General features: G+C 49.7%; 1 protein-coding gene across 1 annotated transcript in view; it reads left to right on the top strand.

Moving 5' to 3' along the window:
* Positions 1–21,490, top strand: part of LOC111141498 (cadherin 26) — a 29,029-nt gene extending 7,539 nt beyond the window's left edge. Inside the window, exons 4-13 of the mRNA XM_022494103.1 lie at positions 1,490–1,651; positions 8,311–8,458; positions 10,211–10,377; positions 10,573–10,701; positions 12,555–12,740; positions 14,047–14,315; positions 17,349–17,491; positions 18,738–18,977; positions 20,312–20,539; positions 21,258–21,490. Of these exons, the coding sequence (XP_022349811.1) occupies positions 1,490–1,651; positions 8,311–8,458; positions 10,211–10,377; positions 10,573–10,701; positions 12,555–12,740; positions 14,047–14,315; positions 17,349–17,491; positions 18,738–18,977; positions 20,312–20,539; positions 21,258–21,490 (1,905 nt within the window). The remainder of the gene's footprint in view (positions 1–1,489; positions 1,652–8,310; positions 8,459–10,210; positions 10,378–10,572; positions 10,702–12,554; positions 12,741–14,046; positions 14,316–17,348; positions 17,492–18,737; positions 18,978–20,311; positions 20,540–21,257) is intronic.
* Positions 21,491–21,997: the final 507 nt, after the last annotated feature.

Here is a 21,997-nt window from a genome sequence, read left to right as displayed (position 1 = left end):
GCTTCGGGCAGGTCCCTGCATGTGAGCGTGCGCTGACGACGTCAGTCCCGTGGGACGAGGCTGCGTCCCTCCAGCCTGCTGGCCTGCTTTCTTTGGCCCACGCCAATGTATTATTTAAAAATAAGGAGCCTGCAGTTACCAGAGACTGGGAGGTGGTGGGAAAAGGGAGATTTGAAAAACAACTAAAGAGAAAGCAAAAAGCCACGGCTACCAGGGCCAGTGGAGGTCATGGGGGTTTACTGTGTGAGGGGGGCAGAGCTTCCGTTTGGTAAGATGACGAGAGCTCTGGAAGCGGATGGGGGTGATGGCCACACAACAGCATGAGTGTGCTTGGTCCCACCCGACCGCACACTTCAAGATGATGAAGGTAGAAAATATCATGTTGTGTGTATTTTACCACAAAGAAATGGAACTGATAGGAAGATTGTACTAGAAATTCTGTACTTCTAGAGACTTTCTGACAGTCAGAAGGTCTGCCCACAGGGAGCCTACGTTCCCACACGGCAACAACTGGATGGGGCTTGAGTTTCCCACGGTCCCCCCACTCCCTGTTGTCTCCCTCCCTCTGAGGTCGAAGCCATCATGCGACCATGTTGGGATGACAGAATATTTGCACGTGGCCCATGTCATTCTTGCCATGACATGCCTGACCCTATGGACCTGTGAATTACACTGAGTCACTCGGTCCCGACAGCACTGACATCCTATGATTTCTGGAGAAAGAAATTAAAATAACTCATATTTTTGCAGCATTTATAAAAATAGTAGATGCCTGCTATAAAAAAAAAAAAAAAAGAAGAAGAACGTTTTCAAGACTCAATGGTTCAGACTCTCCACTCCCAAGAGTCCAGGGGATGCTGTGGCCTCATACTGCAGGCGCCACACACGCCTGCTGTAGGAGCCCCGCCTCCTCGCTCTTTCCCACCGTGCAGTGCGGTCAACGAGAGCACCGACCTTGTGGGGCTGTTTTAAGAATTAAACAGGCAAGGGCACGAAAGGCATAGAGTCCGCTGGCTCATTCTAAGCCCTTTCTCCATGTTAGCCACACAAGTGCTCCCCCTCTCCCTGAAGGAATCACTCGTGTTAACCCCTTCCAGAGAGTTCTCTAGAGTCTCACCGAGGGGAGTCCACCTTGACAAGATGGTGCAAGATCGTTCCGCAACTTGTCTTTCTGGTTTACCCGTGAGACGCGGCCCCCTTTCTGGGGCAGAGTGTGTTAAGTCCTGATGGCTGGGGGCCCTGCCCCGTGGAGGGGGTACTGCGCTAGGATTCTTCCCTAGGGAGGGACACGTGCGTTCTTCCCACTGGCTCACTGTGACAAACCTCACGCCCGCCTCTTTGCACGTCTCTCTGTTTCCTTCAGATAAACCCTCAGGTGAGCGATTTCGAGGCGTGGGGCTCACCAGATGCCTGAGTCCCGGCCTTGATATTTGGTGTGCCTCGTGGTTTATTCTCATCCTCTTTTCTCCCGTTATTTTTTCCCTTGCAGCTGTTCAACGATATGTCATACAACATGTCATTAATGTATTTAATCAGTGGACCTGGTGTGGACACGTACCCGGAGATTGGTTTGTTCTCTATAGAAGGTCACAGGAACGTAAGAGTGTACGTTCACCGCCCTGTCGACCGGGAGACCACGCCATCTTTCAAGGTACCCGACATCTGATACATTCTCCGCTTGGGCTTATAGCAAAGCTGTGGCAGGACCAGTATATGCGGCAGGCCTTAGTTGAACCGCCCAAGTGCCATGTCACGGGAGCCTGCCCATGATGCGATGGCGGCTTTACAGCACGCATGGGCCGACAGGCTAATTTTGCAACGTTCTTTTAAAGTTCTGGACGCTGGGATGAGGTATGGGAACTGACCCAGATCTTCCTTCTAATGACTGGATTCCCAGCACGATCAGGATACCCAAAAGCATTTGGGGTTAAGGCTATAGAATGTTTATAAAAATGGGCTAATTTGGCTTTTGATGAGTCACAGTTGAAATGTGTGGACAGAGGCTACGAGCAGACCCCACAGTTGCCTGACGGACAAGCGATCCTGCAACTGGTGTCGGCTTGTCTCGTGACTCCCCGGGTTCGTTAGGATCTCATAACCCCAAGACCGTGGTCTCCTCTGAATCTGAAATCCAGGTTCAAAACCAGGAAAGGAAGCGATTAAGTAAGATGCCTAAACCACATGGTGGTGTATCAGGCAAGCAGCCTCCCTGGGAGGGGACGCTCAGGATGCTGGGCTTTGGTGTGCTTTGACTTCTGCTGGAGGCTGAGTGCGGTTCTCGGGACTGCTTGTCGGGGCATTAACTCCTTCAGGGTGGGAAGGAACACCTCAAAGAAGTAATTTTATACATTTTCTCCAACGGCCTCAAAGTATTTATATGCATAATAAAATAGATGCCCTTAACTCATTGATAGGCACGGAACCTCCAGTCTTTAAGCAGGGAGAAATTCTCCCCGAACTCCAGAAGTCGGAGATGACTCTGCCAGCCGTCACTGTAGTCACATAGACCCTAGCCTCATTTGTGGAATGTGCCGATTCTGTTAGAAGGAACCTAGAGTGGGTCCCAGGGGGACCTGGGCAGGCCTGCTAAATCTTGAGTGAGCAAACAGATCACCAAGGGATCTTGTGAAAATGCAGATTACGTTTCCGTAAGTCAGAGGGAAGCCCGAGCCTCTGCCCTCCAGCCAGCTCCCAGGAGCGGGTGCTGCCACTGCCCCATGGCTGCCACGTGCCCAGTGCGGAGGGGCCGTGCGCCCAGTGCGGAGGGGCCAGGACAAAGAGCAGTGGGTGCGACTCGTGCAAGGTCGCAGCACAACATTTCGTGCTCCTGGTCTTTGTTTTGCTGTTGTTAGCTTTTAACAGCTTTACCAACGTTTCCAGGGTTCGCTTTCATGAGGTTTAATATGGGACTTTTTGCTGGAAGCTGGTCATGCCTCAGCCAAGTCCACGGGAGTGTTTTCTGACATGTGAGGCCCAAATGGAAAAGCTCCGCATGTCCCACAGAGGTCCCAGGGAACGAACAGTCAGAGCAAGTGGGAAAATGTGGGGACATGAGCGACGTCCACACGTGTCCTGTTCCATCAGGATTTCCAAACCTGTGCTTGGACCTGCTGGGTGAGCTCACACCTGCGATCCGATGGCCCCAACTGCAATGGAAGCCGTCGTTTTACATCAAATTCTGTAATCCGTGCTAGCTGGCCCCTCATCTGACTGTGAACTTCCACGAGGGAGGACACAAGGTGGGGATGTGGAGGTGGGCCCCAACCCTGTGGCTCTGTCTCAGGCCTCCATGACTTCTCACCACCTGAGCTGTAGGCCGGAAACGTGCTTGGTTCTCTGCCGGTGGTCCATCTCCCCCCAGGCACGCATTTCCCCGAGTCGGGAATAGGGCTCTGCACACAGTAGGTCTTCAGCCCATTATGTTGGATGAATGAATGAGCCCAGCAGAATGTAGTGTCTGCCTCCAAGTGTTGTGGGTTGAACTGTGTCTTCTAAAAAGATGGCTTCAAGTCCTACCCCTGGTATATGACCACATCGGGATATAGGGTCTTTGTAGACATCATCAAATTAAGGTGAGGTCATACTGGATTAGGGTGGGTCCGAATCCAGGCACTGGCATCCTTCCAAAGGGAGGGAGGTTTGGACCCAGAGGACAGAGGCGAGAACGACAGAGACGGGGTGACACATCCATAGGCAGAGGACACTGGGATTGCTGGACGTCCCCAGCAGCTGGGGGAGAGGCTCGGACCAGAGGGAACCCAGCCTGCTGACCCGGATTGCAGGTCTTGTCCCCGGAAGCACGGGACAGCACGTTTTGTTGGGAGGCACCTGGTTGTCATAGCAGAGAGAGGAAACTAGCAAGCAGAGGTTAACAGACTCTCCAGGAAGACAGAAACAGGCTGATGAGCAGGTCGCCAGCCGTGAAGAGTGGGCTAAGCCGGGGTCACAGGGACACCGCCCAGGCCGGGCCTTCCAGCTCAGCCACTGCCTCTGCAGAAGGATGCCTGCTACGGGCTCTCGCCGCGCGTAAAGCCAGCGTCTATTAGAAGCGACGTCAGCCCAAGGGTGGGCAAAAGGGCCTTCCCAGTAGCACTGCTGTGCTCCTGGGGCGTGAGAATTAGCCAAAACCATGAAAAGCTTGTGTTTGGGGTGGGGGGGGCGGGGAGGGGCTCACTTCTTGATAATTCCGTAAGCCTGTGAGAGCGCCACGGCGGCCGCCGAGCTCTGCCGCAAGATGCGACGCGGCCGGAAGGGGGACGAGTCTGAATCTCTGGGCAGGATCTCACCCGTTTATATCAGAACATGCTCAGTGCCATCGGATACAAACACACGCAGCAAAGTCGTTCTTCGATATTCCTCGAATCCCCGGCGGGCCTTCACGCCGACACACTCCTCGCCGCCTTCTTGCACCGACGCGTACAAGGGGCCTCGTCTAGCGTGTGTGCCTTTTCTCCCGTGTGCTCGTCTGTGACCAAGAGCACCTGACCCGCCCTGTCATTTCGGTGGTCGTACACCCCCCTCCCCCCGGAACGCCACCACACTGCAGTGTGTCATCCCAGGAGGTAAATCTTTGAGTCTGTAACAAAAGGCTGAAAACCCTTTCCAATGCAGACGACATCCATGACCTTCCCTTTCCCCGCTGCGATTCTGAGTCCCCGGAAGTTCTGAGCGTCTTGCCAAGGCGTAAACAGCACTTGGGCCTCCCAGGCGTCCCAGAGAACTGACGGTCTCTGATGTGGCTTTTAGGATCATAAATGGAATGTAAGATAATAAACCCAAAACAAACAGGCAGTGCTTATTTTTAAGTGGAAGCCTTGCAGTTGGCGCCGTGTCAGAGCCAGACGTCCGCGTGACTCGGGAGCCGAGTTCCCGGCGCGGCCATAAATTATACAGGAGCCTGCGGAGATGGCGTGCGAGAAGCCAATTTGCTTGCACAGAAATTTAAAAATGTATGTTGCATTCCCCGGAACAGACCAGTTCAGTGGTCTTGAGGGGACAGGAGACAGCTAACCCCGGAGAGCCTGGGGCCCCGGCCACTGTTGCGGGAGCGCTGTGGGGACCACCATGGTGGAGGCTGATGAGGGGAAGCCGACAAGTCTGCAGGAAAGAGGCCCAGGGAGGTCGGTGCGGCAGAGACCCCGTGGGCTCTGGGGAAAGGGGCGGGCTGCTGCCTGAGGCTGGAGGGGGCCGAGAGCCCGGGAGCTGAAGCTGCCGGCTCTGGGCTCTGGGTGGCTGTGGGCTTGGGACAGCCAAGTCCGCAGCTACTTGGACTTGAATCTGGGCTGCGCCGAGTGTGGACAGCCACGGAACCTCTCCGTGGCGCGCAGTGGGGCGCCAACAATGCCTCCCTCCCGGGCTTCTGCAAGGAAGGGAGGAGGGGGTCGGCGGAGGAGCTCGGTCCTGGGCCTCGCTGAAGCCGCTTCCCCGGAACAAACCCCGTGCTTGCTCCATGTCCCTTAGCAGACAGCCCGCGAGGAAGCACCGTTCCCAGAGCAGACTGTCCTCCGCCTGGAGAGCGACTCCGCGCGCGACGTCCCTCCTGCTCACTCTTTTTCTGGGACTCTGAACTCTGGCCTCAGCGCTGACCCCCCACAGTCTTTTCACCTTTCTACAAAAAAAACCACTGTTCATCCGAGAGCAGCAGAGACTCAGCGGCAAGTCGCATCAGACTTACTTTAACATGTAAACCACATGTATTATGTATATTCTATAACACATCACATATGTTATGTATATATTATTATGTATGTATATTATATTATGTATATGTGTGATATATAATATGCATAACACATGTAATATATTATATAATATACGTAATATATGTAATATATAATACATATATTGTGGTGACAACATATAACAATTACTGAGGGTCCCAATATATAATACGTAACATCTGTTATATATACTGGGTGGCTCAGTGGGTTAAGAGTCTGACTGTTGATTTCGGCTCAGGTCGTGATCTCAGGGTCCTGGCATGGAGCCCTGCAGCGGGCTCCGCGCTCAGTGGGGCGTCTGCTTGTGACTTTTCTCCCTCTCCCTTTGCCTCTCCCCACCTGGCTCTCTCTCTCAAATAAATAGATAAATCACTTTTTGAAAGTATTTATACGGCGCTCACTTCGGTAGCATGTAGACTAGAACTGGAATGATCCAGAGAAGATTACCATCGCTCCTTGGAAGGATGGCAGGCAAATTTGTGAGGCGTTCTTTATTTAGAAAAACAAAAATAAATCGTAGATATGGTTGCCCGCTTTTTATTTTATACGTAGGGACTTTTTAAAATTAATACTTTCTTTTTAGAGCTGTTTAGGTTGATGGAAGAGGAGAGTGGATAGTACAGAGCGCCTGCTCCCCCTCAGTCCCCCCCACAGGTCCCCTTCTCACTAACGTGGTGCATCGCTGCTGTACATTTACGACAGCGTTTGAGCCAATACGATACGCTCCCATTAGGGCTCACTTCCGGGGCTGCCCACTCTATGCATTTGGACAAACTGTCTATGACACGTATACACCCTTACAGTACAACACAGAGTATTTTCACTGCCCTAACAGTTCCCCCAGCCTCTCCATTGTCCATCCATCCCTCTTTCCTGAGCCCCCGGCAACCCCGATCCTTTTGCTGTCTCCCTATTTTGCCTTGTCCAGGATGTCACATGGTTGGAGTCATACGGGGTGTATACGGCCTGCTCAGACCGGCTTCCCTCACTTAGCAGGGTGCACTGCAGAGTCCTGCAGGTCCTGTTAGTGCGGGATAACGCTCCACCATCTGGACGCACGGCAGCTTGTCCATTCACCAAGTGAAGGACATCTCGGTTGCCTCCGTGTTTGATGATTATGCATAAAGCCACTTTAGACATCTGCGTGCGGGTTTTTGTGTGGTCGTAAGTTTTCAACGCTTTTGCATAAATATCAAGGAACATGATTGCTGGTTTGCACCATTAGAGGATGTTTTGTTTTGTAAGAAACCGCCAAAGGAATGAGGAATTATTTGCCATCTGTATATCTTTGGAGAAAAAGATATTTGTCTGTTCAAATCCTTTGCCTATTTTTAACATTTGAAAATCAATTTTAGCAAGGTCCCAGGAAATAAAGTTAATATATAAAAATCAATTGTATTTGTATATACCAGTGGAAGTCAATGTTTTAAAAGCAGTATCATTTATAATATCACCAAAACAAATGAAGTGCTTAGACATAAATCTAAAATCTGTGTAGGATCTGTTTACTTAAAGCTATAAAACACAAATGAAAGAAACCAAGGAAGACCTAGTTGAACGAAAAAACAGACTATATTTACGGATTGAAAGATTGAGTATTAAAGGCATAATTCTTCCCAAATTTATCTATAAGTTCTCTAGACTAATTGAAAGACTAGCAGACCTTTGCATCGATCTCAACAAGCTGAAACCAAACTGTATATGGGAAGGCAACCAGCTTTTGGTTGTGTTGACTTTGTTTTGCTATTCTGAATCTTACTGATATCTTGTTTTTATCTTTATTATTTCCTTCTCTCTGTTTGAGTCTAATTTGCTCCTTTTCAAATGATTTATTTATTTATTTTAGAGAGAGAGAGACAAAGAGACAGAGAGACAGGCGGGGCAGAGAGAGAGAATCCCAAGCAGACTCCCGGCTGTGTACGAGCCCCACACAAGGCTGGGTCCCTTGACCCTGAGATTGTGACCCGAGCCGAAATCAAGAGTCTGATGCCTAACCGACTGAGCCACTCAGGCGTCCCAATTTGTTCCTTTTTTTTTTTTTTTTTAAAGTTCTTAAGAAACCGAAGTGAGAAGCCCGTAGTATACCTTTGAGATCTTTTGAGAGGAAAGACTTCTCGTGGCATGTTTGAGACAAGTGGACCCTCCTTCTTCAAGCACAGAAGTGACATCACTAATCACTCCAGAACCCACAATATGTCAACAGCTGGGCTGGTTACTTTCAGTTCCCCTTTCCCAGAACTTCTAATGTCTGCTCGCCATGGTGTCTCCGCAGTATTGGTCAGCGTCTGTATTCTCATGACAGCACCAACAGCAGAAACAGAGGCTCCTAAACAAGGTGGCTACGTTTACCCGGGTAGAAAGACTGAGATCAGAACCCGATCATAACTAATATTTACTGAGCACCTCATCCATGCCAGCACTGTGCTCAGTCCCTGGGGTCATGTGGTGAAAGACAGCAATGACGTGGTCTCTGGCCCCAGAAACTTTGCAGCTTGTGCAGGAGAGGACGCGGAACACGCGAGGACATTAACATGTACCGTGCCATCAAGCAAACGATCCCACAACATTAACTTCGCTTTCTGCTTCCCAGGTTTACTTTGACATCATGGATCGCTTTACGGGAAAGCTCTTGGATAATTCCTTGATTTTCAACATTAGGATCCGTGATGTGAATGATCATGCACCCCAGTTTCCTGAGAAGGAATTCAACATCAGTGTGAAGGAGAACCACATGGCAGGTGTGTGAGACCAGGGCGCGAGGGCTTCCTCTCCCCGCGGGGCCTCTCTGGTCCCCCGGCTTCGATGCTGGTGTGGTGCCCGATCCTCCTTGTCTTTTGGGAGAAATGTTACTGTTCACATCCCAAAGGTGGCAGGCTCTGGTTTTGAGCAGAATGCTTGGAGGTCTGTAAGCGTCGTTTTGTATGGGCAATAAAATGAGATGGAAATTGTGTCTGTTGCAAGAGCTGATATGTGAAGGCCAGTCTCAAATAAGTCAGATGCACTGAGGGGGAAAGGCAGAGTGGAACGGCGCCTTCCTGGATATCTCTGTAAACTTCTCTCCTGGAAAAAGGCAACGAGATGACATCTCAAGTTTCTGAGCTGCAGAGTCTGTGAGTCTTTAAATCCAAACCAGTCTCACTAGAATGTGCATCTACTTTCATAACAGAAAAGCATTATTTATTTCACAAAAGAGGCTTCAGAAAATTTGGAAAAATTCCAAGAAATTAAGACAGAACTAGAAAGTAGATTTAATACTTGCAATTAGAGGTAAGTACCATCCATGTTTTAGTTTTTATTCTTTCAGTATTTTTCTTTGAATTTTATATGTGTGTGTGTGTACACACACTATGTATTTATCTATGTGTATATATTCTCCGATTTCAGATATAATTAATTATGCATTTTTCATCTTTATCATAGTGCCAAATGTATATGAGTATATATGAAATATTTACAAATGTGCGGGTGTTTTTTCATACTTGTATAGTTATGAATTTTCTTTTCTAAACGGGCAAATTTACTGTTTGTAACCTAACCGTGTACCCCCTCAGCATCTGATTATGTAATATTTTATTTCATGGATGTGCTTAAGGTTTTTTAACTAATCTCCTATTGTTAGACATTGATGCACTATTTCCACTTTTTGTTATCTTCACGAAATATGCTTCAGTGAACATCTTTGAGCTAAATCTGTGTCCACTGAAGCATTACTCACTGGTCACAATTTAGAGGAGTAGAGCGGCTGGTTCTGACCGCACACACAATTTAAGGGTTCCACCGGCAACCTCTGAGGGCACCTGGCACAGGGCTCGTCTTTGATCATTAAATGCTCGCACGTTTGTCCACTTCTGTGTATCGAACAGATACACGGCTCTTTCCTTTGTCCATTTCTGTTTGTGTGCTTGTTGTTTTTCTTCTTGATTTTTAACCTTCTCATTCGGTATTAAAAATGTTTATGTCTGCCATGTATATTTTAAATATGTTTTCCTGGTTTATCATTTCTTTTTTAATGTTGTCTACATAGTTCTTTTTGGCACACACTTAAAAATCTGTGTGCTCTGTCAATGCTCTCCTTTACGTCTTCTGCATTTGCAATCATGATTAGAAAGTTCTCGTGACTACTTAGGGGCGCCTGGGTGGCTCAGTCGGGCAAGCGTCTTCTTTCGGCTCAGGTCATGATCCCAGGGTCCTGGGTCTGAGTCCCATGTTGGGCTCCCTGCTCGCAGGGGTCTGCTTCTCCCTCTCCCTCTATGTGCACTCTTTCTCTCTCTCTCAAATAAATAAATAAAATCTTAAAAAAAGAGGAAGTTCTTTTGACTATTTGAATATCCCTCTTTATTTTTTTATAGCATATCCACAGTTTGATTTTACATTTAAATATTTAATCCATTCTGGTGGATGTCTCAATGCCATTTAGCAAAAAATCATCATTCCATTGGTTTGTCAGGCTTCTTTTGGTCGATAGTAAACATTAAAACAATTCTTTCCAGGTCAACCTATCTTCAAGATGTTAACAGTTGATTTGGATGAAGAAAATACTCCAAACTCTCAAGTCCTTTACTTCCTTATTTCTCAAACGCCATCACTGAAAGAAAGCGGCTTCCAGATTGACCCGATTAGCGGAGAAATGCAGCTGTCAGGATGCTTAGATTATGAGGTTATGTGGAATTTATTATTTTGAAAAAATGAGATGTGTTCTTGGTCTCAGAGCCCAGACTTAAGATTTATGTTTATAGTGGAAAACCCCCTGTGGCTGGCCTTGCTACTGAATTTGCAATAGTGCATTATTACTTTATTAATACCTCCCTTTGCTGTATGTGAGGGCTTGACTGTTCCTGTCCTTCCCACCTAGACTGCTCCGCGGTTTACTCTGCTTGTTGGAGCGAAGGATTTGGGAGAACCTCCCTTGACGTCCACGGCCACAGTTCACGTGAACGTGCAAGAAGGCAACAACCACCGGCCCACGTTCACCCGGGAGAACGTAAGGCACCTGGACGGCCCGAGATGCCACATCCCCGACCCCGAGTCCCCAGCTCAGTCCCCAGCTCAGCTCCGGAATTCTCCGTAGCCCCCAGGATACACGTCGCTCTCCAAGATCACTCAAACGAGATGGAGGCGTCCCCCGTCCTGACAGAGAATCATTGAGTTACAGACTTGTGAGCTCACGTGTCCTTTTACTGTTTTGAGCCGAATACTGTGCTCGGAACGCTCACGTGCGTGCTTCCGTCTGGAACTGGCGGGACTCGCACGTGATGTCTGTCCTACAGACGGGGACGCCGAGGCACTGGGGAAAGAGGGGGACTCCGTGCTCGCGTGGCAGGGAAGTCTCCCAGGTCTGCACTAGTGACCCGGGACGGGGAGTTTGTGGTCGCGGGGTCAGGGTCGGCTGCCCGGTGCTCTGCAGGATGCTGGGCAGCCGACCCTGACCTCTGCCCACGAGATGAGATGCCAGGGGCACCTCCCAGGCATGAGAGCCCAGAATGTCTGCCGCCATTGCCCGGCATCCCCTGGAGGGCAGGCTCGCCGCCGGGGTGAGAAGCTAGACCTGAGCTTTTCCTACAACATCTGGAGTTCTGGAATAGGGAAGATTTCTATATAGGGCTCCACACGGGATTTCACACGCTGCCAATCCCCGTGCTTGAAGAAAGCCCTGGAACCCGTTGTGGCAGATCATTTGGAAATGCCGCATCCCTTGAGATAGGCAAGATTGCTAAAAACACTCAGGACTGGTTTCCTAGTTCATGTTTTTTGCTCTTTCATTTGCATTTTTAAAAGAAAAATATCCATTTTACTTCTTTCTCCTGACCTCTCTCAGTGAGACCTTTCCCAACAACCGAGTTCAATCCCCAACACAACATCCCATCCACAGTCCCTACCCAATGCGCACACGTGCGTGCGCGCGCACACACACACACACACACACACACACACACACTCATCTGCTCCCTGGGGATGGAGTTTTGCGGATCCCGCTCACACACCTAAGATAGAATCTGGCATGTTGGAGCCTTTGTTGAATATTGATAAATGCTACAAACAATTATTTTCAAAAAGTATCATTTGAAAAAAAATGTAAAATCTGTATACCCACGGGGTACCTCGGTGGCTCAGTCGGTTAAGTGTCCAACTCATAATCTCAGCTCACGTCTTGATCGCAGGGTCGTGAGTTCGAGCCCCACCCTGGGCTCCATGCTGGGTGTGGAGCTTACTTAAAAAAAAAAAAATCTTAAAAAAATTATACAGAAAAGCTGAAATGTTTTCAAATGAAAACACTTTGCCAAACAGTACAGAATAACTAAAACATATTGAACCTTGTTTTGAAATCCTTCTCTGGCTTAGTCAAAAGCTCTGCTCTCAAGACCGAGGGTGGGGAAAATAAGTCCTTTTTTCCACGTATGTGTCAACGAGAAATTATCTTGTCACCGAGAGCACTAACAAACTACAGATCTACATATGTTAGAAAAATGATTGTCCTCATCTAAGCCAGCATAAGAGTTCTATTTGAGAAGAGCTACGTTTTTTAACAGCGTAAACTTGGATGTCCATTATGATGTTAAAGATTCTAGGGAAAACAGTGCATCGAGTAGGAGTTCAGAGGACTTTGAAAGCTGCTCAGCTGCAGACACGAGTCACTGAGTCACCGGGAGAAGGAAGAGAGGCTTGCGGTGTGGGTGGGATCAGGTGGAGCTTCAGATCGCTCGAGGTCAAGTTCCAGAGCAAGGGAAGTAACATTTCCACGTTCCCGGGCGGAGGGCTTACGTTTTCTTCCCTGCTTTCTTTTTCAATTGTGTGTCTCTACCTCCACGGCGCGGGCACGACGGTTGCCTCCCCCAGTACAGGATTCAGATTTCCGAAGGCCGCACAAGCCCGAGTGTGTTACGTCTCCCGGTCCGAGATGGGGACTTGCCATTTACGTCAGCCTGGAGAGTAAGATTTCACATACTGAATGGCAACGAAGAGGGACATTTTGACATTCTGACTGACCCCGAGACCAATGAAGGGATTTTAAATGTGATCAAGGTAAGGCCGTCGGGGGTCGTGGGCGGGGGGGCCCTGCCAGGTAGCTGCAGTGCCGGGGCCTCTCTTCGCAGGAGTCCCGGGAGCGAGGTGGGAGCTGGCGCTGGGGGATGCCTGCTGGGTGCCAAGCACGTGAGCTGGGGTGTGTTGTGTATCCAGTGGTGCCCAGCGAGGAGGGCAGGCTGGGTCAGGACCGCCAGCTGCCCCAGGCCCTTGGCCCTTCTGTCTTCATGGCTCCTCCCACCAAAATAATACCAATACTGAAAATGACTTTTGACATGGTGCCAGGTTCTTCAACATTTAATTTTTTCTGTTTGAGGCAAAATGGATTTATATATAGAATTATGCAGGCAAAATAGATTTATGTAGATTCAAATAAAAATTTTTAAGACATTTTCTCTCATCCTGAGAGATCATGTTTTTCTTCGGAGTCTAAAAGTCATTCCAAGGTGTACCTGGGCCCCTACAAGTCCTGTGGGCTCCTGGCACTTCGCCTGGTGCGCCTGAGGACAAGCTGGCCCCACAGAAAAGTAGTATTTTCTCCTTTCACCAACAAGGAACCAAAGCCCAGAGAGGTTGGGTTGTTTTCACGAAGTCACACAGCTGGAGGAGGGGTTCTGACGAAGGTGGTCACTCTACTGCTCTCAGCTAGACCCTGGAGTGACCGGTGCTCCTGGGTCGGGTGGGCGAGTCAACCTGGGATCAGGCATCCCCTGGAGGTTCAAAGATCAGGTTCAAAGACAGTCCTGGGTCAGAGGGTCAGGGGTGGGGCCTGGGCTCCGGCCTGTCGGAGGAATAGGGTGCTGGGCGACGCCCGTGGGCCCCAACCATGCTGTGAACAGCAGTGCTCAGGGGAGCTCCGAGCCAGATGCCGGGACAGAATATCTCACATACTCCTAGCTGTTCAGTCCTTTTAAGTCACTGCCCACTCTGCACCATGAGCAACTGTGATCATTAATTTCTGTATTTCCTTAAGCTCCTGTGTTTTTTTTTTTTTTCTTTTTTTGCAGCCGAGTTGCCCCATTAATGTTTCATTAGGTTATGGTTTTTGTTGCATTTTTCATTTCTCTCTGATGGATGATGGCTCTTTTCAACCCAGAGAGGGGGAGGAAAATAAAAACCCAAAAAAAACAGAACTCTGTAAGCGATTTAAAAATGGGCCGGCAACTGCCTTTTGATCATTACCAAAGACAGCGTCAATAATACATGAAACGCAAAGCCACATGCTCGGGTGTGCGCGGCCCCGTGCGGAGCGTCCTCCCCAGGGAAGCAGCAGGTGCTCATGAAACCCTGTCTCTGGGTCCCGCAGCCCTTGGATTATGAAACGCGCCCTGCACGAAGCCTCGTCATCGCCATGGAGAACGAGGAGCTGCTCTTCCCCTGCGAGGGGGGCCGGGTCCGGGGGCCAGGGGGGGTGGCGGCCAGCGCCACTGTGAGCGTGCAGGTGATGGACACCAACGACCCGCCAGCCTTTCACCCCCGGAGCTTTGTCGTCAGCGAGGTCGACGGCGCCGGGCCTGGAATTCAGCTGGGAGTTTTCAATGCTACAGATCCAGACAGAGCGGCCGGCCCGGTAAGGTGAGAAGAGAGGAACGGGGAGGGGGTCGTTTCAATGGAAACGACCTGTTCGTTCCTGTTGGGCGCCTGCCCTGTGGCGAGCGGGTGAGAGGTTGACGCCACCAGTTATGAAAACACCAGAAGCCACCAGGAGAAGGCCCGCTGGCCCACGTTCAGAGCCTCCTTCCTTCTGTAGCTGCCTCTGATCCCACCACCCCCCACAGGGGAGCTCATGCGTTCATGTCCCCTTGCACTTAGCACACATCGCTTTTATACAGTTTCCTTGTACTAAAATAATTGATGTGTTTCTAGGTCCCTTTTTACCAAAGGGCAGCCCTCTGGCTTCTGGACAACAGAAGTTTTGTTTTCTTTCTTTCTTTCTTTTTTAAATTTAATTGTGGTAAAATATATTTAACAAAAAGTTTACTGTTCTAGCTATTTTTAAGTGTATAGTTCAGTGGCATTAAGCACATTCATATTGTGCAGTCATTCCCAACCGTCCGTCTCCAGAACTTCTTGGTCTTATAAAACTGAAACTGTCCCCATGAAACAAGAACCCCTGCCATTTCTCTTCCCCAGACATTGGCAACCACCATGCTCGTTTCTGTCTCTGTGGACCTGATTACTCGAAGTGCTTTGCAGAAGAGAATCGTACGGTATTTGTCTTTCTGTGATCATGTATTTCACTGAGCATGGCGTCCTCCAGGCTCGTCCACGTGGTAGCGTGCTACAGACGCAGACCTTCCTTCCTTTTCCAGGCTGAATAATATTCCGTGGTCTGCACAGCCTGCACTGTGCTCACCCCCTCCCCTGAGGGCACACACCTGGGTTGCTCAGTGTTTTGCCATAGACTTGCCATAATCCCTAGGAAGATGGCAGAGTGGGAAGCACCAGGACTGTCTCTCCACCCAGACCACTGCACTGGAAGAATCTGTCTCACGTACCTAGTTTGGAACTCTGGAGTCTGTTGAAGGCTTGCAGCTGCCAGAGAAACGCTTGGATGGTAAATTGCAGTTAATTTTGGTCGATTATGGCTCTGAGCACAATAGTAGCAACGCATCCCTACCCTCAGCTGGTGACCAGCAGCTGTGCACCTGTTCCTGGAATGGCCCAACGTAGTTTGCAGGAGCCAGAGTGGGCAAAAACCCTCTGTCCCTGAAATACCAGGAATGTGTGCACTGCTCACTGTCTGCTGCTTTCATTCCCGGGTGCAAAGAGGAAGGCAGCCATTGGTTTTGCCCCTACCCCGATGTGACAGACCCCCTCCCCCACCAGCTGAAGTGTCTTCAGGGGATTGGATGGACAAGTGCCATCACTTTCCCCTCTTCCTTGTTTGCTTTTTCCTATTTCGGGAGCCAGACATTGAAATCTTGGACATTCCATAACAACCACATGTATGAGGAAAATCAGAGAGTGGCCAGCGTGCCCAGGGAAAGGGTCAGGAAAGGCCTGAGATGACATTAAGTTGAAAGGCTGATCCTCAGCACAAAGACATCCTGTGATGGTCCAATGAACAAACAAAAATAAAATAAAAACAATAAAGAAAAACAAGAAACCCTGGGAAGGCGGAGAATCTGATCCCCAGAGGTCCCACGTTAGAGCCAAATGCCTAATGTTCAAGGAAACAAACAAACAAACAAACAAAAACCACAAGGCACACAATGAAACAGGAAAGTGAGGCCCATTCAAAGGAAAAACAATAGATCATCAGAAACCGTCCCTGAAAAATACATGATGGCAGATCGGTTAGATGAAGGCTTTCAAACAACAGCCTTAAAAATGCTCAAAGACCTAAAGGAGGATGTGGAGAAAGCCTGGAAATGGAGTGTGAACGAAACGGAAACGCCAGTAAGGAGACAGAACAGCTAACAAGAAAGGAGAAGGGTGATGAAGGGCTCACTGTCAGAATTACTTCATACGTAAATTGATTAAACTCTTTAATCAAAAGACAGAGACTGGCAGAATTTTATACATTCCAGTCCATGCCTTCTGTAAGAGACTCACTTGAAAATCCAAATACACAAATAGGTCACCTGAACCATATGCAAAAATGAACTCAAAATGGATCCAACTGTAAGACCAAAAACAGTAAACCATTTGAAGGAAGCACAGGGCAACAGCGTCATGACACTGGGCTTGGCAATGAGTTCCTGGATGTGGCACCAAAGACAGACAACAAAGGACAAAAATGTCAAATTGGACCTCATGAAAATCAAAACATTTTGTGCATGAAAAGACACTATTGTGGAGTACAAAGGCAACCCACAGGATGGGAGAAAATATTTGCAAGTCCTATAACTGAGAAGGGGCTGATTCCAGAATATATCGAGAACTCCTGAGACACAACACCAGAGGAACACCAGCAACCTGATCTAGAAGCGGACACAGGACTTGAACAGACGCTTCTCCAACCAGCACATGAGAGACGTGCAACACCACTAGGCAGCAGGGAGATGCAAATCAAAGTCCAGCTCACACCGTTTAGGATGGCGACTACCAAAAAACCGGAAATCAAGTGTGGGCAAGGATGTGGAGAGGCTGGAACCGTTGCGCATGGTTGGCGGGGATATAAGTTGGTGCAGCCATTGTGGGAAACAGTACGGTAGTTCCTCAAAAAAATTCAAGGTAGGACACCCTAAGATCCATCATGTCTGCTGCTGGGTATGGACACGCCCAAAGAAGTGAAAGCAGGGGCTCAGAGAGATAGTTGTACGCCCCTGTTCTAGCTGCATTATTCACGACAGCTGAAATGCCAAAGCCACCCAAGCGTCCACTGAAGGATGAACGGATAAGCCCAACGTGGTATATACGTGTGACAGAATGTTATTCAGCCCTGAAAAGCGAGGACGGTCTTCAGCACGCCACACCGGGGATGAGCCTGTGGGCGTTGTGCTAAGTGAGATAAGCCAGTCGCAGAAAGACAAATTCCGTACGATTCCACTTACGATTTCCCATTTTACTTATGATAGGATCTGTGTCTGCTGTGATACATTTCAATTTGCCTTTTGATGTGACTTTTTAATTTTAAAAGTTGCATGTGTTTCCTTCTACAAGATACAAACTGGCTTACGACCCGGCCAGTTGGGTGACCGTTGATGAGCTCTCAGGAACAGTTACCACCACGCAGCAAATCGACCGAGAATCCCCTTACGTAAATCACAGCTTTTACACAATCATCGTGCAGGCTGTTGACGATGGTAAGTGTTTACCCAAAATTAGGGGAGGGGGACGTGTGTTTCCTTGCTTCCTGAGGGGAAATAACACTAGTGAGAATCTTTCCCCACAACTGGGAAAAATAAATAAAATAAACCTTTTTAGCACTATGCATCCATCCTGGCAACTACTCTTTGTGATAATTTTTGAAATGGCAAACCAAGGACCAGTGCCCTGGGGAGAGGGGCAGGATGCATTCAGAAGAGACGATTTAGCCAGCGAGGAAGCCGCCAGCAGACCCGATGTCCGTTTCATCCCTCCATAAAACAACTCTGTAGCTCTTCCTCAAAGCTGGTGTGTGTGGCAAATGTTTAGCACAGTTTCCCTGTACTTGGAATGGCTGATCCGCTCTGGTAAATGTGACTGTGTGGGACAAATTTGTCATAAACCAGGGTGCGCAGCGCTCTGAGCGGGTTACAACACTTTTCTCTATGATCTCCCAAGGCTGGACTTCGAAACCTGCCCAAGCACAGAGTTGAATAAACAGCAACTCTCAAATAACTTTAATAATTGTGTTTAAAGAGTCTCTAAGTTAAAGCCCAGGTTTTAAGGGAAATGTAGGTGTATGTCCCATTTGTATGAGGTTGTGGATGATGTGTGTAGATGGTGTAGATAGATGCATATAGATGATGTTGTAGATGCTGTATGATGTCGTAGATGTTGTAGCAGAATGTTGGTTAGGAAGATGTTAAGTCTGTATTCCTAAATCAGTCTGAGGTGGGGAGATGGCAAGGGGGGGGTCTATCTTCCAGGGACCTGAAGGAACAATGTGGTGGGGTCCAGAGTACCCACTGCCCAGTGTCCCCTAATGGTTAACACATTGCAAGACTGTAGTGTCTGGTGACAACCGGGACTCGGCCATGGACACAGCCAAAGGCCAAACATCTCCATCTCCATGTCACAGCCGTTTCACTCCTGCCCCACTCCCTTCTTTACACCTGGCATGACTGACCGGGAAAAACGAATGATTCCATTTTCTACCTGGTTCCACAAATGATCTGAGGTGGCAAGTGTTTTGTTGAGGTACCCTTCCCGGATACTCTGAATTTTCAGAAAAGCAGGAGAACAGAGCAAGCACCTAGGGGAGAGCCTATGACCTTGAAAAGGAAGTGGTTTCAGTGCAATGACTCCTTTCCTGGGAGGATGACACTGCCCATTCTCAGGGGGTATGTGCGCATCGAGAGGTCTCTCTCAATTAACAAGCAACCCCTCCTGGAATTCCATTTCCAGGCCTCCCGCCACAGACCGGGACGGGGACCCTGATGCTTTTCCTGTCTGACGTCAACGACAACGCCCCTGCTCTCCATCCCCGTTCTCGATACGTGGAGGTCTGTGAGTCTGCGCTGAGTGAGACCCTCCTTCTCCAGGCCGAGGATGCCGACCTGGAGCCCTATGCCGACCCCTTTACGTTTGAATTGGACAATTCGTGGGAAAGTGCAGGAGACACATGGAAACTGGGGGAAAGTCGGGGTGAGTTTTTGTATTGGTTGGGGATAAAGCACTGAAAATAACCTGACTCAAACCGACCCAGGAAAGGAATAATGATAATAATAATAATAATAATGACAATAATAATAATAAATCGGCTTTTGTAACTGAGGGAGATGCCAGTCAAGGCTGTGTTCTAGCAGAGCTGGGTCTGGGTGCTTGAGGAACATCCCTGGAAGATGTTTGTCCTGTGGCTCTGCCTTTCCCTGGGTCCCTTTATTTCCAGGCAGGCTCTCCTCTGGGTGGCGGGTGGCTGCTGGGAGTCCCTGGGACTCACCCGAGTATGTGGCAAAGGTATTTATATCACTTTGTGGCTTTGGTCAGCTGCCCCATCAGTTATGGTGGGTTGGGGCTGGGAAGGCAGACATGCTGATTGGCCGGTTCTTGTTGGGCTCTGGGCTTCGCATTTCCTGACCTGCATGGCTGATTTCAGGAACTGGGGGCTCTCCCAAAGAAGACCTGGGGTGCTGTTCCAAGGAGAAGCCACGGGCATCTGCTGTCAACATTCTCCTTGGAGCCTCTATCAGTGTGTCCGTAGAATGTACCCTATTTTGTAGATGGAACCGTGAGCTCATGTTTACAGCTCCCAGACACAGAGTGTGTCGTAAACCATTGAACTTTGCCCCAAACAAGCTCTGGCCTTTGCCCTCAGCTTCTGGAAGATGAGCTCTAGGCCTTTGGGATGTCTTGCCTGAAAGGAATGCCTTTGTTTACCTTGGGCTTGTGCCCATCAGATACAGACATGATTTGGGGTGGGGGCTCTGGGTCATGTGGGCGTCCGCTGATCTCCAGCAACACTGAGGACCGAGGTCAGCCGTTGGATGGCCAAGCAGATTTACACGACCGAGTCTGGCTGAAGACCCTGCACGCAAGGCTCAGGGGAGCTTCCCTGGCTGGCAGAGCCCCACGCATATGGTCACTTACTGACCTGGGAGGTCCTGTCCTGACTCTGCTGGAGAACGGAGAGCTTGGAGTCTGGTGCTGCTCTGGATTCTGCCCCACATGCTTCTTCCCTTGGCCAGTTTTAATCCATATCCTGTTGCCGTGCTGGATCATAACTAGGACCACACAGCCTTCAGTGAGTCCTACGGTCCTTCTAGAGCACTTTCAGACCTGAGCACGGTCTTGAGAACCCCTGGACTGGGAGCTGGTCTCAGGCATAAGTGAGGGTGGTGTTGGCGCCTTTTCCCTCCAACTTTGAACTCGGCTAACTTCTGTACAGAGCCGTGGCGCATGGGAGGGACTTAGTCGATCTCTGTTGAGTAGATAAGCAAGTGAGCAAGTCAACTCACGCAGCGTCCACTTCCCTTCTGCAGGTCGGTCCGTGGAACTTTTAATGTTGACAAGCCTCCCGCCCGGTAATTACTCAGTGCCACTGTTCATCAGAGACAAACAGGGACTTTCCCAGAAGCAGACTGTCCACGTAAGGGTCTGTTCCTGTCCCAGCGGAGGCACGTGTGTGGAGCCCTCAGCCGTGGTCACAGGAACTGGACTCCTCATGGGCGCCCTGGCCCCTGCCTGTGCCGCGCTTGTGATGCTGGCAGGTCAGTGGTCTGCAGGTGTTGTCCTGGGGAGGCGGCTCCTCGCCCCAGCCTCCCAGCAGTGCGCAGTCCTCTGGGGCAGGGAGCAGGCATGGCAGAGATCAGTGGGACACCTTGAGAATGACCCCTCGGCTCACCAGAGTCTCAGACTCAGATCAGACGTCCCCAACCTGGTCGGACAGGCTGCCTGCCCGGCGAAAGCAGCTTCTAGGAATTTAGTAGCAGTTTCCTGAATGAACGAGTGAATGAACCAACCCAGGAAAAGAATAATAATAATAATAATAATAATAATAATAATAAATTGGCTTTTGTAACTGAGGGAGATGCCAGCTAAGCCTGTGTTCTAGCAGAGCTGGGTCTCGGTGCTCAAGGGACGTCCCTTGAATGAGCCCCACAAATGAACACTGTGGTTCGCAGAAATGGGGGGGCAGCGATGGGCCGATACCTGGGCTCCTAGGCTTGGAGGACACGAATGAGCAAGCTCGGTTCTCAAAGAAATGACAGGATTTTTTTGGTCACGTGGTATTGATCAATTCAACCAATAGTTACCCAGTGCCGACATGTGCCCCAACCCTCACTGTCATATAGCTACGGAGATGACCACCACCCAGTTGACCTTGTCTGTTCATGGCTGAGCTCTGAGTCATCAGAACGAGGTCCTGTTCAAACCTCTGTTGAGCACGAGATGCCCGGCTCATTTTCCTGCTCTGTCCCATTGTAGCCACTCTGCTGTGCCTGCTGCGATGCTGTTTTGTCTCCGAAGTCAGGCCCGGAAGCTTCGAGGAAGGCCAGCAGACTCTGATCATGTATAATGACGAGAGCAAACCCATTTCAACGCAGGTAGTGGAAACTAGCGCGTCGTGTTTCCGGACGGTGATGTCCGTCATCCCCAGGCCTGTTTTTCCACCCGCTGAGCCCCCTGTCACGTCGTCACACTCCCTCATATTCGAGTAGCGAATGGCAAAAAGATTCCCATGAAAACCGTCCAACTCAACTAAATTGAATTATTATTTTAGGTCATAATGAGGGGGTGATTCTGCCCCCGCCCAGGGGATGTTTGGCAATGTCTAGAGACCGTTTTGGTGGCGGCTTGGTTGGGGTGGGAAGACATGGCTTTGGCTCCCAGTGGAAGCAGAGAGGCTCAGGGAGCTGCTGAGTGCCCCACTGTGCCCAGGGCGGCCGCACCACAGAGAAGGGTCTGGCCCAACGTGCCCAGAGTGCTAAGGGGGGAAGCCTTGCTTAGGAGGAGATGGTGTCCGCCAGCGGACTTGCTCCAGATGGAAGCGTGTCAGGCTCACTAAGGAAGCGCGGAGCCCGCCCCACCTCCCTTGCCCGGCGGGGGCTGGCACAGAGCTCGCTGCTCTGGCAGGGACGAGACCGGACTCTGCTGCCCATTAGCTTCCGCTCGTTGAGCGAGTCCCTCACCCCCACATCCTCACCTGCCACCCGGAGAGGATAGAA

This window comes from Enhydra lutris, unplaced genomic scaffold, assembly GCF_002288905.1.
Source record: "Enhydra lutris kenyoni isolate GAN:26980312 unplaced genomic scaffold, ASM228890v2 scaffoldscaffold6, whole genome shotgun sequence".
Lineage (NCBI taxonomy): Eukaryota > Metazoa > Chordata > Mammalia > Carnivora > Mustelidae > Enhydra > Enhydra lutris.
Note: the sequence above shows the minus strand (reverse complement) of the source record. Positions and strands in the feature narration are given on the sequence as shown.